The following is an 18,734-nucleotide window of genomic DNA, read 5'->3' on the forward strand; positions in this document are numbered from 1 at the left end:
CGGGATCTTACGGGTGGGGGCGAGGGGGATAAGGGGAGATGGGGAGAGAAAAGTGAGAAGGGTAGGATGGGGAGAACTTGGGGAAACGGGATGATTGGGATAAAGGAAGGTTGGATAGGGGAGCAGGGAAGCACATAACTTAATTAAGGGAGCCATCTTAGGGTTGGGAAGAGACTTGGACATAGAGGGGCTTCCAGGTGCCCAAGGCGAGGTCCCCAGTTAGTTCCTGGGGCAGCTGAAGATAGAGAACCTGAAATGATCCTATCCTATAGCCATACTGATGAATATTTTGCATATCACCATAGAACCTTCATCTGGCGATGGATGGAGATAGAGACAGAGACCCACACTGGAGACTGGACTGATGAAGTAATAAAAGTGGCGGGGCTGCATTCCCAGCACCCCGGCCGCCTGCTCGGCTAGCTTATGCCCCGAAATAACAACACACAAACTGTATTCATTTAATCACTGCTTGGCCCTTTAGCCCTAGCCCTTACTGGCTAATTCTCACATCCCGATCAACCCATCTCTAATAATCTGTGAGAACCGGTCTTACCGGGAAGATTCTAGCCTAGTCCATCCTGGGTCGGAGCTTCATCCCGGGAGCGGGGCATGGCGTCTCTCTCTGAGGCATCTGCTCCCGAGAGAGCAGAGCTGTGGAGTCTCTGAGCTCACTTCCTCTTCCTACCAGCATTTTGTTCTGTTTACTCCTCCCAGCTATCCTCTAACCAATAAAATGGGCCAGGGCAGTGCCTTTATTAGCCAATGACCTTCCTCCATCAGACTGAGCTCCCAAAGTCCCAATGAGGAACAGAAGGAGGGAGAAGACAAGCAAGGAAGTCAGGACCAAGAGGGGTGCACCCACCCACGGAGACAGTGGGGCTGATCTATTGGGAGCTCACCAAGGCCAGCCGGACTGTGACTGAAAAAGCAGGGGATAAAACCGGACTCTCTGAATATGGTTGACAATGAGGGCTGCTGAGAAGCCAAGGACAATGGCACTGGGTTTTGATACTACTTCATGTTCTGGCTGTGTGGGAGCCTAGCCAGTTTGGATGTTCACCTTCCTAGACCAGGATGGGGGGAGGGAGGACTTTGGACTTTCCACAGGGCAAGGAACCCTGACTGCTCTTCAGACTTGAGAGGGAGGGGGAGAGGAGTGGGGAGAAAGGGAGAGGAGTGGGGGGACGGGGAGCTAAAGGGCCAAGCAGTGCTTAAAAGAATACAGTGTCTGTGTAATTATTTTGGGGCATAAGCTAGCCGAGCAGTCGGCCGGGGTGCTGGGAAGGCAGCCCCGCCACCCTTATTACTACATATGGCGCCCACGTGGACAACTGCTTCCACATAAAGCCTGAGACAGCTTGGGAAGTAATTCTAGAACAAAATGAAAGCATTGTGCCTGGTTTCTTGGTAGCAGCAATTTCTCGGGTCTACTCTGCTTGCTAGAGGCAAGCAAGCACCTCATCTAAGAGAGGCTTCCTGACTCAGCTTTAGCTGCAAAACCCTGCAGCTCATTAAGAGGTCCTGCCACGAAACACTTAAACGGTGTTGACGAAAAGCTGAACGCATGCTTTTCAGTTTTCAGCCATAGCAGGAAAAAAGCTGCGCCGTTTAAAAATGCCGGCTTTCTGGGCTGTCCTGCCAGGACAAACTCTGACTCTTTTACGCAGGCGGTTTGTTCGGTTTGCAAGCACAGGCTGCAGAAGCTCGCTTTCTGGCTACAGCCAGTACCTCAGCCATGAGGCTGGAAAGCTAAGGAATGGGCTGGATCCAGCTGGCAAAGCCACGCCTTTAATCCTACTGAGATTGCTTGGTAAATTAAAGACTCGTGTGGTCAGAAAAAGAGAGATATACAGTAAAGAGAGATTCAAAGACAAAGAAAATTTCTGAATGGTTTAAAGTGTGTTAAAAATATATGCAGACTAAAAGTTGAAGTTCTTAAAGTTAAAAACAAAAAAAGGAAGAGAGTTGTTGTGTGTGGTAGCACACGCCTTTAATCCCAGTGCCTAGAAGGCAGAGACAAACAGATCTCTGTGAGTTCAAGGTGTAGTAGTGTACACCTTTAATCCCGAATGCCTGGGAGGCAGAGACAGGCAGATCTCTGAGAGTTCAAAGACAGCCTGGTCTACAGAGTTACTTCAGGTCAAAGATACAGAGAACCTGTCTCAAAAAGCAAAAAGTTAAAAGTAAAAACAAACAAAATAGAGGTTAAAACAAAGCTGTACAAAGATGGAAAATACACAGAGAATCTTGATACTGTATGCTATTATGCTCTCTTTGAATTATTTGAATGCTGAGGAAGGAGCAACAGCTGCTAAAAGATATTTATTTATAAATACTGCTGAACTAATGCAACATAGATATTTTGAATTTGGATCTAAGGATATGATACTTTGGAAAGGAGTTTCTTATTTTGTTTTCACAGAGGATGAGACGCTGTTCATTTCTTCTATTCCGATTTGGTATGATGGACCACGTCCTCCTGAATGGTTCCTGTGCACGCCTTCAAAAAACTGCTTCGCTCAACTGCCAACTGAGATGAAACTAGCACACAGGTTATACCATGAAATACCTAATTAACGACACCCCCATTCAGCAGGAAGCAGTTTGGAGAGAAAAAGCTGCGCCCATGTTCCCAAATATGGTTTATAAACGTTCTTTTACTTTTAAAGGGGGAAATGATATAGGTATGAATAATTTGCATTAGTATAGATTTTGCTTTTAGTATAGATAGAGATTTAAGGTCAATTTTGTTATATGTATAAGTGTTTCTGATTTTGATTAAGGTATTGTGATTGTGTAGTTCATTTAAATATGTACTGTATAATTAAGAAATATAGGTTGTTAATGGATAATCATCGATAATAGTAAAGCTTGTAGTCATGTTAGTTAGATTTTCTAGATATATAGAGATATATTTTAGATAGACATTCTTCATGTCTTTCAAAAATTACAGAATAGAACATTTAATGTTTTAATAACTGAGGACTTTTCATGACAATGAGACACTCTGCTCCTGGCAGCACCAATGTACTTCAAGAGGAAGATGGGCATCAAAGAGGCACCTTATGGAGTTTGATAGCCATTTGGGCAAGAAACTGCTCTTGCCTGGACTATTGCATAAACTGGACACAGAGAACCCGCAGAGAGAGGACTACTGAACTTGCCTAAGGTGAGATGATCTTTAGGGGTTCCTGATTCATGAAAGAGTCTGCGAGACATTCTGCAGGACACAACAGATAGTGACTGAACTGACTTTGAATTTTCCTGCTTTATGGAAATGTCTGCTGGATAGCATGGGCCTGAAGGCTGAAGATGGATGCCCCAACGGTACAGAGGAACTTTGGGTGACTGTTCAAGCAGCGAGATGTCTCTGTCATTTCTAGAGTTTTAAAAGTTGCTTTTTTCTTGTTTGCTTAGGTAGTATTGTATCTTTCTGGAGTCTTTGATGGAGTTAAGAATAGTTAGTTATAGTTTTCCTTAGTTATGATAAAGATTATTGTAACTTTTACTTGATAACTGTTTTGTTATATGTAATTTTGCTATGTTAAAGTTAAAGCCTTTTTTTTTTGTTTAAGCCGAAAAAGGGGGAATGATGGAGGAAGGTCATTGGCTAATAAAGGAACTGTCTTGGCCCATTTTATTGGTTGAAAGATAGGTGGGAGGAGTAGGCAGAACAGAATGCCGGGAAGAGGAGGAAGTGAGGTCAGTCTCCACAGTGCTCCTCTCGGGAGCAGACGCCTGAGAGAAACACCATGCCCCGCTCCCGGGATGAAGCTCCGACCCAGGATGGACATAGGCTAGAATCTTCCTGGTAAGCGCACCTTGGGGTGCCATACACAGATGATTAGAAATGGGCTAAATTAATATGTGAGAATTAGCCTAGAAGAGAATGGGCCAAGCAGTGTTTAAAAGAATACAGTGTCCGTGTAATTATTTCGGGGCATAAGCTAGCCGAGCAGGCTGCCGGGGTGCTGGGGACGCAGCCCCGCCGCTCCTATTACTACAGGAGAGGAGTGGGGGGGGGGGGGAGTTGGAGGCTGGGAGGAGGCAGAAATTGTTTTTTTCTCAATAAAACAAAAAGAAAGTTAAAAAAAAAGAATTATAGGGTCAGAAGAAGGACAAAAACTCCAGCTCAGTCTCACAGAAAATGTATTCAACAAAATCATAGAAGAAAATGTTCCCCAAACTAAAGAAGGAAATGTCTATGATGGTACAAGAAGCTTACAGAACACCAAATAGACTGGATCCAAAAAGAAGTCCCCTCATTACATAATAACCAAAACACTAAATATATTGAATAAAGAAAGAATATTAAGAGACTCAAAGGGAAAATTCCAAATAATGTATAATGGCATGTAGCAATATTTTGTTTATGTTTTAATATACAAAGCTTGCCTGAAGATCAGAGTGCAGAGCTAAGTCACTAGAGGCCAGGGAATAGTGGCATGTATGTTTTATCCAAAGACTTGGGAGACAGAAGCAGAGGGAGCTCTGTAACTTCAAGGCTACACTGTGCTACACAAGACTGAATCTATATGAAAGCGAAAGAGATCACACAAAGGTGATCCCAACCTTTAATCCCAGCACTTGGGAGGTAGAAACAGGAGTCATAAGGCTAGATGGAAAAAGGAATATAAGGTGGAAGCAGACAGGAGCTATGTGCAGTCTGAGGCTTAGTAGAGACTGTTTCAGTCTGAGATTCAGTGGATGCAGTCTGAGGACAGAATTTCCCCATTTGACTGAGCATTGGTAGAGGTAAAAGAACTCTAGTGGCTGGCATCTCTGTTTCACTGTTCTTTCTCATTAACCCCTATTCCTATCTTTGGGATTTTATTATTAAGACCAACTAGAACTGGTGCTACATCTGATGCCCAACTTTTGGGGTACAAAGTCACAAAAAAGCCATTTGCCTGTGGCTTTGCAACCACTGGCAAAGCTGGAGCCACACGTGGTCAAAGGCAGCACCCTACCAGCTAGGTTTTCCTTTCTTCTCTCCCTTCTCAGGCTGCTGCTAAACTAGGAAGCTGCTTTAAAACATAGCCTAGATGACAAAGCAATCATTATCCTCACATCATCATCATCATCATCATCATTGGACCATTTGGAGAGAAAACTGGGAATTCTAAAGAGGAATTACTTAAAAGGGAGTTTTTTAAATAAAAACTGGGGCCCTGCCATCTTTGGGCACATAAGCCCTGCCATCTTTGGGCACATAACAGCACCAAGCTCAGCCTGTCTGGGTACTGGGATCGAATCCGGAGGGCAGCAAGGTGGGCAGGAATACCTTTGTTTCAATAGCCTGCCTGCAGCAAGCAAGGTAGGTGCTTTGTTTAAGAGCTACCCAACCAGCATGGAGATCTGATTTGGGCACGAGGAGAACCATCTCTGGGGTGAGTGAGTTTCTGACCCACGGCAGCAGCCCTGGTCAGGGAACTACTTCCTGCAGGGCCTATACTCCTGCATACTGCCTCTCTCTTCCTATCTCACCCAGCATGCATCCAGAACCCTCCACACTTCTGCCTCCCTGCCGTTTTGGGGCACATAATATCACCCAGCTCAGCCTGTCTGAATGCTGGGATTTAATCCAGAGGGCAGCCAGGCGGGCGGGAATTCCTTTGTTTCAATAGCCTGCCTGCAGCAAGCAAGGTAGTCTCTTTGTTTATGAGCTACCCAACCAGTACAGAGATCTGATCTCGGCACCAGGAGAGCCATCACTGAGGCGCCTAAAGAGCCATCACAGGAGAGTGCCATCACTGGGAAGGTACGTCAGTGGGCAAGGAGACCTGATCCTGTAAAAGAAGATCCTTAGGGGAGCATTCGGAGGAAGAGATGGGTAGGCGCCAATGCAAGAATTAACACAACAATCTGAAAAACAACATGAAACCACCAGAACCCAGCAACCTCACAACAGGAGGACATGAACACCTTAATCAAGAAGAAGTAGAAAAAATGGACTTTATGAAAGTGATTGCCACCCTTAAACAGCATGTAAAAAAATGCCCATATAGTAATGGATTAGAAGTATAACAGAAACTTTGAAGAACTGAATAAACCAGTGAATGACACCCTAGGAAACCAAGGAAAAACAATCAAACAGATAATGGAAACAGTTCAAGACTTGAACACTAATTGGAGACAAGGAAGAAAACACAAAAAGAGGGCTGGCTGGACACGGAAAATATAGGTAAACTCATAGAGACTACAGAAACAAGCATAACAAGCAGAATAAAAGAGATAGAGTAAAGAATCTCAGATTCTGAAGATAACATAGAGAAGATAATCGCACTTATCAAAGATAACAGCAAGTCCAACAAACTCTCATCACAAAACATTCAGAAAATATGGGACACAATAAAAAGACCAAACCTAAGAATAATAGGAGTAGAAGAAGGAGAAGTGCAGGTCAATGGTCCAGAAAATATATTTAATAAAATTATAGAAGAAAACTTTCCCAACATAAAGAAAGATATTCCTTTGAAGGTTCAAGAAGCATACAGAACACTGAATAGACTGGACCAAAAAAAAAACCCATCTCCTCGCCATATAATAATCAGAACACAAAACATACAGAATAAAGAAAGAATATTAAGAGCTGCAAAGGAAAAAGGTCAAGTTACTTATAAAGGTAAACCTATCAGACTTACACCTGACTTCTCTATGGAAGCCATGAAAGCCAGAAGGTCCTGGATAGATGTACTGCAGAAACTGGGAGATCATGGATGCAAGCCCAGACTACTATACCAAGCAAAGCTTTCATTCACTATAAATGGAGAAAACAAAATTTTCCAGGATAAAAACAAATTTAAACAATACCTAGCCACAAATCCAGACTTACAGAAAGTAATAGAAAGAAAATCACAAACCCAGGAGTCCAACAATGACCACAATAACTCAGATATCTAGAGACCCTTCACCAGCACAACTCAAAGAAAGGAAACACACAAACTCTACTACTGAAAAAGTGACCAGAGTTAACAACCACTGGTCATTAATATAACTCAACTCACCTATAAAAAGGCACAGGCTAAGAGATTGGATACGAAAACAGGATCCAACATTCTGCTGTCTACAAGAAACACACCTCAACCACAAAGACAGGCACCTACTCAGAGTAAAGGGATGGGAAAAGGTTTATCAAGCAAAGGGACCTAAGAAACAAGCAGGTGTGGCCATACTAATTTCTAACAAAGTTGATTTCAAACTCAAATCAATCAGAAGAGATGGAGAAGGACATTTTATACTCATAACAGGAACAATTCATCAGGATGAAGTCTCAATACTGAATATCTATGCCCCTAATATAAAAGCACCCACGTACGTAAAAGAAACATTACTAGAACTCAAGCCAGTCACCAAACTGCACACACTAATATTAGGAGACTTCAACACTCCTCTCTCACCAATGGACAGGTCAATCAGACAGAAACCTAACAGAGAAATTAGAGAATTAATGGAGGTAATGAATCAAATGGACTTAACAAACATCTATAAAACATTCCAACCAAATAGGAAAGAATACACCTTCTGCTCTGCAACTCATGGAACCTTCTCGAAAATCGACCACATACTCGGTAACAAAGCAAACTTCCACAGTTACAAAAAAATATTCGTAACCTCCTGTGTCTTATCAGATCACCATGGATTAAAGTTAGAATTCAACAACAATGCTACCCCAGAAAATCTGCAAAGTCACGGAAACTGAACAGTCAACTACTGAACCACACCTGGATCAAGGAAGAAATAAAGAAAGAAATTAAAGTCTTCCTGGAATTCAATGAAAATAAAGAAACAACATACTCAAACTTTGGGACACTATGAAAGCAGTCCTGAGAGGAAAGTTCATAGCACTAAGTGCCCACTAAAGGAAAAAGGAGAAAGCACACATTGAAGACTTAACAGCCCACCTGAAAGCTCTAGAAAAAAAAGAAGCAGACTCACCTAGGAGGACTAGAAGACTGGAAATAATCAAACTGAGGGCAGAAATCAACAAAATAGAAACACAGAAAACAATCCAAAGAATCAATGAAACAAAAAGCTGGTTCCTGGAGAAAATCAACAAAATTGGTTAACATCTATCCAAAGTAATCAAACGACAGAGAGAGAATATGCAAATTAATAAGATCAGAAATGAAAAGGGAACATAACCACAGACACAGAGGAAATTCAGAGAATCATTAGATCTTACTACAAAAGCCTATATGTCACAAAACTGGAAAATGCAAAAGAAATGGTCACTTTTTTAGATAAATACAATATGCCAAAGTTACACCAGGACCAGGTGAACAATCTAAATAGACCTGTTAGTCGCAAAGAATTAGAAACTGTTATCAAAAACCTCCCTACCAAAAAAAGCCCAGGACCAGATGGTTTCAATGCAGAATTCTACCAGAACTTCCAAGAAGACCTGATACCTCTACTCCTTAATGTATTTCACAATATAGAAACAGAAGAGGCATTGCCAAATTCCTTTTAAGAAGCTACAGTTACTCTGATACCAAAACCACACAAAGATTCAACCAAGAAAGAGAATTACAGGCCAATCTCACTCATGAACATCGGAGCAAAAATCCTCAATAAAATAGTGGCAAAACGAATCCAAGAACACATTAGAAAAATTACCCATTATGATCAAGTAGGCTTCATCCCAGAGATGCAGGGCTGGTTCAACATACGAAAATCTATCAATGTAATCCATCATATAAATAAACTGAGAGAAAAAAACCATATGATCATTTCATTAGATGCTGAAAAGGCATTTGACAAAATTCAACATCCCTTTATGATAAAAGTCTTGGAGAGATTAGGGATACAAGGGTCATACCTAAATATAATAAAAGCTATTTACAGCAAGCCGACAGCTAACATCAAATTAAATGGAGAGAAACTCAAAGCCATCCCACTAAAATCAGGAACACGACAAGGCTGTCCACTCTCTCCATACCTCTTCAATATAGTGCTTGAAGTTTTAGCAATAGCAATAAGACAACATAAGGGGATCAAGGGGATTCGAATTGGAAACGAAGAAGTTAAACTTTCATTAATTGCAGATGATATGATAGTGTACATAAGTGACTCCAAAAACTCCACCAAAGAACTCCTATAGCTGATAAACAGCTTTAGTAATGTGGCAGGATACAAGATCAACTCCAAAAAATCAGTCGCCCTCCTATACACAAAGGATATGGAAGCAGAGAGGGAAATCAGAGAAGCATCACCTTTTACGATAGCCACAAACAGCATAAAATATCTTGGGGTAACTCTAACCAAGGAAGTGAAAGATCTATTTGACAAGAACTTTAAGGCATTGAAGAAAGAAATTGAAGAGAATACTAGAAAATGGAAGGATCTCCCTTGCTCTTGGATTGGGAGGATCAACATAGTAAAAATGGCAATTCTACCAAAGGCAATTTATATTCAATGCAATCCCCATCAAGGTCCCATCAAAATTCCTCACAGTTCTTGAGGGGACAATAATCAACTTTATATGGGAAAACAAAAAACTGGATAGCCAAAACAATCTTATACAATAAAGAAACTTCTGGAGGCATTATCATCCCTGATTTCAAACTCTATTACAGAGCTACAGTAATGAAAACAGTGTGGTGTTGGCATAAAAACAGAGAAGTCGACCAATGGAATTGTATAGAAGACCCGGATTTTAACCCACAAACCTATGAACACCTCATTTTTGATAAAGGAGCTAAAAGCATACAATTGAAGAAAGAAAGCATCTTCAACTGTAGTGAGCCGGACAGGATCGCCATTACACGATGGCGCCGACATCCTGTCTTGTTGGTTATAAACAACTCCATATTTGGCTATGGCTTTGAGAGCTGCGCGTCCCCGCTTCCCGCATGCGCAGAGGATGAGGATCCTTGAGCCTATCCCGATGCGGTCTGGTGTCAGCTGTTGGTGGCAGCCAATCACAGGGCTACCCGTGTGCCAATTCCCTATTTAAGCGGCTGCCTTAGTGCACCCCGGTCCCTTCGCTTCCTGCTGCCTCTCCCGTCTGCTCCCTGTTCCTCGTTTTCCCGCCCCTCATTCCATGCTCCCCATCAATCAAGGGCACTCCAGTAAAAGCGTGATCTGAGTGGAATCCTGGTGTGGTGGTCATTCTTCATCGCCGGTTGAGAGGTCCGCCACATTCAACAAATGGTGCTGGCACAAATGGATGTTAACCTGTAGAAGAATGAAAATAGACCCATATCTATCACCATGCACAAAACTCAAGTCCAAATGGATTAAAGACCTCAATATCAATCTGAACACACTGAACCTGATGGAAGAGAAAATGGGAAGTACACTACAACAGATGGGCACAGGAGATTGCTTACTATGTATAACCCCAGCAGCACAGAAATTAAGGGGAACATTGATTAAATGGGACCTCCTGAAACTGAGAAGCTTCTGTAAAGCAAAGGACACTGTCACTAAGACAAAAAGGCAACCTACTGACTGGGAGAAGATCTTCACCAACCCCGCAACAGACAAAGGTCTGATCTCCAAAATATATAAAGAGCTCAAGAAACTAGACTTTAAAATGCTAATTAACTCAATTAAAAAAATAGGGCACTGAACTGAACAGAGAATTCTCAACAGAAGAAGTTCAAATGGCCAAAAGACACTTAAGATCATGCTCTACCTCCTTAGCAATCAGGGAAATGCAAATCAAAACAACGTTGAGATATCATCTTACACCTGTCACAATGGCTAAAATCAAAAACACCAATGATAGCCTTTGCTGGAGAGGCTGTGGAGGAAGGGGTACCCTCATCCATTGCTAGTGGGAATGCAAACTTGTGCAACCACTTTGGAAAGCAGTATTTCGGTTTCTCAGGAAATTGGGGATCAACCTACCCCTGGACCCAGCAATACCACTCTTGGGAATATACACAAGAGATGCCCTATCATATGACAAAAGCATTTGTTCAACTATGTTCATAGCAGCATTATTTGTTATAGCCAGAACCTGGAAACAACTTAGATGCCCTTCAATAGAAGAATGGATGAAGAAAGTGTGGGATATGTACACATTAGAGTACTACTCAGCGGTAAAAAGCAATGGCTTCTCGAAATTTGCATGCAAATGGATGGAAATAGAAAACACTATCCTGAGTGAGATATCCCAGACCCAAAAAGATGAACATGGGATGTACTCACTCATATTTGGTTTCTAGCCATAAATAAAGGACATTGAGCATATAATTTCTGATCCTAGAGAAACTAAATAAGAAGGTGAACCCAAAGAAAAACATATAGTCATCAGCCTGGATATGGGAAGTAGACAAGATTGTAGGGCAAAACCTTGGAACTTGGGGGTGAGGTGGAATGGGGCTAAGGGGAAATGGCGTTAGAAACGTGAGAAGGGGAGAAGGGGGAAGCTTGGGGGAATGGGATGGTTGGGATAAAGAAGGGTGGACACGGGAGCAGAGAAATATATATCCTTTTAAGGGAGCCATCTTAGGGTTGGCAAGAGACTTGACTCTAGATTGGCTCGCAGGTGTCCAGGGAGATGTCCCCAGCTAGTACCTTGAGCAACTGAGGAGAGGGAACCTGAAATGACCTATCCTATAGCCATACTGATAAAAATCTTGCATATCACCTTAGAACCTTCATCTGGCGATGGATCGAGATAGACAGAGATCCAAATTGGAGCACCAGACTGAGCTCTTAAGGTCCAAATGAGGAGCAGAAGGAGGGAGAACATGAGCAAGGAAGTCAGGACCACGAGGGGTCAACCCACCCACTGTGACAGTGGAACTGATCTATTGTGAGCTCACCAAGGCCAGCGGGACTGGGACTGAATAAGCATGGGATGAAACCGGACTTTCTGAACGTGGGGGACAATGAAGGCTGATGAGAAGCCAAGGACATGGCACTAGGTTTCGATCCTAATACAGGAACTGGCTTTGAGGGAGCCTAGCCTGTTTGGATGCTCACCTTCCTGGTACTGGATAGAAGTGGGAGGACCTTGTACTTCCCGCTGGACAGGGAATCTGGACTGCTCTTCATTCTCGAGAGGGAGGGGGAATGGAGTGGGGGGGGGGGGAGAGGGAGAGGGGTAGGGGAGTGGGGGAAGGGGACAATGTGTGTGAGGAAGGGGAGGGAAATGGGAAGCGGGAAGGAGGCAGAAATTTTTTTTACAACAACTAAAAAAAATAAAAAAATAAAATAAAATAAAATTTAAAAAAAATGGGAAACACAATGATGATAAAGAAAATTAGGTCTCTATATAATTATGTAATGAATTATTTAAAATGGAATGATTAAATGAGGGGATAATCAACTTAACCAAGATTAGCATACTGTTAATTATCATTTTGATAATCCTTCTCATTTTGATAGTTCTTGGTTTATCTCTTAAAAAGCTGTTCAGTATGAATGCAATGATATAGGACTTAGAAAAAACTTAATAAAACAGGGCACATAGATATTCAAATCCCAGTGGGAATTTAATGGAGATCCATTTTCAGCATTGCATTATAAGGCTATTCTAACTGTAATTCTTGCTTGATACCTGTTTTGTTGTATGTAATTTTACTACGCTAAAGTTAAAACCTTCCTTTTTATTTAAACAGAAAAAGGGAGGTAATGTGGGAGTCCCCCTGTGTGCTGAGATTACCATTAATGAATAAAGAAACTGCCTTGGCCTGTTGATAGGGCAGAACTTAGGTAGGCAAGGAGGGTTGTACTGAATGCTGGGAGAAAGTAAGGCAAAGTCAGAGAGATGCCATGGAGCTGCCGCCAGAGTCAGACATGCCAAATCTTTGCCACTAAACCACTGCCATGTTGCATTTACAGATTAATAGAAATGGGCTAAATTTTTTTCTTTTCTTTTTTCTTTTTTTTTTTTTTTTTTTTTTGAGACAAGGTTTCTCTGTAGCTTTGGTGCCTGTCCCAGATCTAGCTCTTGTAGACCAGGCTGGCCTCGAACTCACAGAAATCTGCCTACCTCTGCCTCCCGAGTGCGGGGATTAAAGGCATTCACCACCACCACTCAGTGAAATGGGTTAAATTAATATGAGAGTTAGCCAATAAGAAACGAGCTAATTGGTCAGGCAGTGATTTAAATAATATGGTTTCTGTGTGATTAAGTTGGTTCCAGGCCTCTGGGACAAAAAAGCTGACCCTCCTCCTACAAATGGGTTTAATTAAATCCTTATGTTTGACTCCAACAAGCACTGTCTGTACAGCTATGATAAAGGGAATGGCAAGTAGTTACCTCTTAGAAATAAACTTTAAAATCTGATGTCAGATTGAAAGAAAGGAAAATGTTGACAAGAATTTAGTGATAACTAGATATGCATTTTTGTATTTTCCAGTGATCAAATAAGGTCAATGATTTCACAATTATAACATCAAACTGATATCATACAATGTGTGGAAATTAAGAAAATAAACTGATGAGACTTTTCAAGAACTTTGGTGTTGTTTGGGAGAGAAGGATAATACATAGAGCACAGGATTTCCTGTGTAAAAGCATGAATTCATATTTGGTTCTAGGTAATAATCATGAGCTGGAATGACAAGAGTTTATGTTCAGAGTAACACCAATTCAGGGACAGGAATTACAACACTTAATGTGGAATCCTCCCTATGTCTAGTCCTTACTGCATTTCCTCTTGCAACAATATTTTTCGCATTCAGATCCAAACTTGAAGTCATTATTAGTGAGGCTCAGCTAAAGAGCCTTTCTAACACTCACTTTTACTTTCTTTGCAAATATTATGACAAAGAAACAAAAGCATCTTAGGACACTAATTTACTACTTCTTGCCATATAAACAAAAAATGACAATGGATCAGGTTATGCAGACATATACACGGAATCCCAGAACTTGGGAAGTAAGACAGAAAGATTTTAAGTTATATTCAGCTGTACAGTGAGTTTAGAGTTAGCCTGGAATATATGAGATCATATCAAAAAAAGAAATAAATAAAAGAAACTTTAAAAATAGACCAGAATTATAATGATTTTATTTAAAACACAGAGGGCTAGGTGATATTGAAGTGCCACATTTCTCAGTTTTATTATTACAGTAATAATAATATCATTAGATAACAATCAGCAATTCTGAAGTCAGTAAATCATTGAACAGCACAGGGATATGTAGATGTGTTTGTGCAGTGACTGAAAATTGCCCCAAGTAAAAGATGGGCATTTGCTGGACCTTGAGGAGATGAGGCAATGTGAGGTGGAAGGTGAGAGAGGCATGCCTAACAGAAGAAGTCAACTGTGACCAGGAAGAAGGGGCTTCAGAGGGAAATACATTTAGATGGGAATGAAGCAGATCTGGAACTCGGGTGGCAAAGAAACAAATCCATTGTTGACTGGAGTGACATCAAGGTCATTTGGATCAATTGGAGACCTCAGGTTAAAGCTTTGTAAAATGGTGGTCAGGAATAAAAATAACTCCATTCTGGCTAGGCCTTCTCCCACACAAATTCGTTTTCCTAGAAATAAAAATGTAAAAGGAGAATATAATTAACTCCTTGTGTTTGGCTGAAACATGCACTATGTTTGCAACTATAATGAAAGAGAATTTATATCATAGACTGACTGGATGAATGGATAGTAGATTAAATGGAAAAAAGATGGACACATTTTTTCTACTTGTCTAATATTAGGAAATACAGTATTAAAAATACTTGGAAACAAACGTTTCAGAGGGTGGAATAGCAATATTGAGTACTAGACTTCCCATCCACAGTATAAAAACAAAGGAACAGTGATTTAACCGCACATGGAGGTGAGAGGCCATGGTGAGCCCTGGGATTTAACAGAGCACAAAAGTTGTGTTAGTGTACTCCAGAGAATATGGAGAATGCAGCAGAAGAGAGAGAATACCACTGCTTTGGAACCAAACACCAGGATAAAGGAAGAAGTGCCTACTGAAAGAGAAAAATGAAAAAGTGACACAGCACAGACAGAAGGCTCCATCCTATAGAAAAGGAAATAGCTTAAAAAGCAGATAATGAGGATCCTTACTAGCTGAGAAGCTTTAAAGAAAACCTTTATTTATTTCTCAGCAAATATTCAGAGTACTAAAGCCAGCAGCCATCATGAGAATCATCCTAAATTGTAGAGATTAGACTACTCTTGGGGTTGGAAAACCTGACATCATCACAGAGTCCCCATGGGTAGTCCACAGCTATAACTGGGTAAGCAGTGGCCACCAGAGACAGTTGCTTAGAAAAAAATCTTTGATGTGTACTGATTATGAAAAGTTCTTCATTGGCCATATATTTAAATACATGGTTCTCAGTTGACAATGACTTTTTTTGACATTGTAAAAATTTTAGTAGGTAGGGTTGCAGAAGAGAAAGTCAGTCACTGAAGGTGGATCGTGTAGGTTTATAGTCTCCCCCACTTCCAACCTGCTGACTGTTTCATGTTCAACCAAGATGTGAGGATGTGCAGGGTCTCAGCTGCTCTCTCTAGCCACCACCAAGGCACCTACTTCCATGTCTCCTCCTCCACAATAAACTATACTCTATCGAACTTTAACCCAAAATAAACCCTTAAGTTGCTTCTTGCCAAGTATTTGTTCACAAGAACAAGAAAAGTAACGTGTACAAAAAAAAACGGTATCAAGGAGTGAGTTTTCATGAATCTAGCTGCCTTACTCATAGAGGTCTAGTTATTTATTGTCTAGAAAGACTTAAATAGGAGCGCAGTGATATATCTAGACACACAATACAACCACATTGTGATCCAGCTCTGTGGATTTGGATAGGGTGGGTCAACACTCTAACGTACCACTAAAACAGCTCAGAAGATATAATGCTTCATCTCAGAGAAAGTGTGTGGACATCAAGAATAGTAATAGTGCACATAATACTGCACATAATGCAATAGTGGCACACAAATCAATGGCTGTCTAATTGGTCTTAAAGCCTACTCAACAAGAAGGAAATATTGCCTATTACTAGAAAACCTCCCCCAACTTTCCTGGACAAGTGACATCATCAACTTACTTATCTTTATATTCACAGACAAGTGTAGCTCTTATATTCATCAAGGAAACTCTTTGCAACAAAGAAATAACATAGAAAACCACAACTGATCAAAATGTAGAGAACAATCTATCACCGGGTGCCTAGCTCCAGTAGATACATCTACAGCACAACCGTTGCAGCTAAGGCTCAGGGAACATTGAGGAAGAGTGGGGTGGACTGTAAGATTCAAAAGACCAGGAAATGATTTGATTACCTGTTGAGAAAGGAACAAAGTAGTCACTTTTCTTAAACTTGCCATTCTCATCCAAAAAGTGACCAGGATCAAACCTCTCTGGGTTGGGGAATTCTTTGTCATCATGTAGCACAGATGTCAGTGATGCTATGACAGTGGTTCCCTATAAACAAGAGCCATAGACAAATCAAGTTATATAAATGTTACAGAGGTAAGAGTAACAATAGACATGGCATAGATTAGCACTGGTGTCTATCACCACCTTCTGCTCTACTTTACCACTGCTGTGACTGCGACATGCATATGTGGGATGTGGTTTCAAATGTAAGTTTCTACGTATAACACCAGATGTATCTGCTCATCAGAATGTTGCGTGTACATATCTCATAAAATTAACAATGTCTTCTAGAATAACATGGCCAAAAACAAATAAAATATCATTCAGTATTTTCATGACTCACAGTTCATTTACCCTAATTTTAAAATATGAGTAAGGCATTTATTACACTTAGGAGTACTTAAAAAATTAAATTGACAAAATTAGAAATTTTCTGATTTTGTAAGAATTCCAGTCAGGGTCATCAGTTTACTTGAGGATAAATATTGAAACTGAGAAACTAATCAGATGATTCTCTAATCAGGATATTCATAACATGTCAATGGCCACACCATATATTTTATTGATTGCAAAAAGAACAGAACTTCTACAGTGTAGATATCTGAATATCATCTTAAGCAGAAGAAGTGGGCATATGCACATATCACTAAAAACATAGTTAATGTATGCCAACCTGCCTTACAATATATGAGTCCTATAGGCTATTCTTTGTCCATCATTTCTCCCAAAGTTATAACTAAAAACAAAGTACTAGAGAACAATGACACACAAACCAATCCAGAAATTGAGTACATAATTATATAAACTGAAAAATTTAATGGATCCATATATAAATTCTCTAAATGTGACTATATACTTCTTAGCATCCTGATAAAACCCTAGGAGAATAATTTCAAAGACTTACAATCTGAACTTTAAATTTTATTTGAAAGAGTAAACAGTCAAGAGTGGCTTTAAAATGAGAGTAAATTTGAAAGACTTACAGTTCCACAAACCAAGACTTGTTCTACAATTTTATTAGCTCTTAATGGAAATAGCATAAAGCCCATCCAGCTTCCAGATTTAAATTATTTCTATTTCTCTTATCTTCTTGGAGAAGCAAATTGGAATCAATCACACTATAAATTATTAAGAATTCGAGTATAGTCTACTTGTGAATATATCATGTTTGGCTTGATTTATTTAATCTCCCTAAAGGATTTCATAACTTTCTCTTCGACATTGATAATCTTTAATTTCAAGACACAACATCTTGGGCTTATGATTTAATTTCACTCATTCATTTAAGAACAAGAGCATTAAGGGACAGAGTAGACAAAGGAAACTTACCTTAGGAATGAAATAGTTTCTGAACTTAATGTCACAGGTCACTGCATGAGGCAGGTTGTTGGGAAGGAGATCAACAAATCTCTGAACCTCATGCAAAACAGCATCAGTATAGGGCATGTGACTCCGGTCCTCCATGCAGGGGCTTCTGTGTCTACCAATCACATGGTCAATCTCTTTCTGGACTTTGGCTGGTTCAACACAGTGAAAAATAACAGGTAAGAAAGTGGCAAATTGAACACAAGTCAGGGTTGCCTGTAGCAAGATGGATATGCCTGGCAACAGCATGAAAGCATAACATAAGCTAATGTAGTGATGGTTGCTATGATATAAATACTACTATCATATATACTACAATACATAGCCCTTATGTTTCAATTAGCATACTTAAAATCAACATTAATTATTGTTTTCAAATAATACACAGAATAACAGCAAGTCAAGAAAATCAGCTCTTACAGAAGAAAACTATTTAAAAGCATTATTAGTACCAAAACAATGCAGTACATTTAAGAATAAATTATAATGGTTTTGTATGCATGTTTGTATGTAGCTTCCGAAGGTATGTAGTACCATCTTACTTCCCCAATATGGCCACATATGAACAATTTCTCTTGAAGTTTATGTTTATATCTATATGTAATGACTATTTCTTTCTTATCCATCACTGGATAAATTAAATTCTTCTTCATGTGGAAAAAATTTTCATATTCTCTAGATGTATTAAATATAAATATCTTTCTCAATCCAATCCTCATAGGAAAACTTTGGTTGTATCCATTGTTTTTATCTTTGTGACTACATAAAATCTCTGCCCTAGTTAAAAAAAAAAAAACAATGACTATTGTCATTGCTGATGCTATCTAGGACTTAAATCTATTTCTCTTTATCAATTTATATTTTTTTCATTTTTGGAATTATTTTGAAATATTCACGTAGTTGTTTCAAAGTCCTACCAATACATGTCCAGATATGGAGAAGTATCAGACTATCAACCACTTATTTCCCTTTTGTTCTTGGTTCTCTCCTCACACCATCATCATCCATTGGTCCTTTCTGAACTGAATATTTTCTAGGTTTTATGCTAAGGAGCCTC

General features: G+C 40.0%; 1 protein-coding gene across 3 annotated transcripts in view; it reads right to left on the minus strand.

Annotated features, from left to right (window-relative positions):
• Positions 1-13,962: 13,962 nt before the first annotated feature.
• Positions 13,963-18,734, minus strand: part of LOC121454787 (cytochrome P450 2C42-like) — a 31,393-nt gene continuing 26,621 nt past the window's right edge. For all 3 annotated transcript variants that reach the window (XM_041662197.1, XM_041662196.1, XM_041662198.1), the window contains 3 exons: positions 17,642-17,829; positions 16,216-16,357; positions 13,963-14,456 (listed from right to left, as the gene is read on the minus strand). In XM_041662197.1, coding sequence (XP_041518131.1) covers positions 14,275-14,456; positions 16,216-16,357; positions 17,642-17,829 — 512 coding nt within the window. In that variant the 3' untranslated portion in view covers positions 13,963-14,274. The remainder of the gene's footprint in view (positions 14,457-16,215; positions 16,358-17,641; positions 17,830-18,734) is intronic.

This window comes from Microtus oregoni, unplaced genomic scaffold (assembly GCF_018167655.1).
Source record: "Microtus oregoni isolate MIOR12 unplaced genomic scaffold, Mior012 000012F_ref0000307, whole genome shotgun sequence".
In the NCBI taxonomy this organism is placed as follows: domain Eukaryota; kingdom Metazoa; phylum Chordata; class Mammalia; order Rodentia; family Cricetidae; genus Microtus; species Microtus oregoni.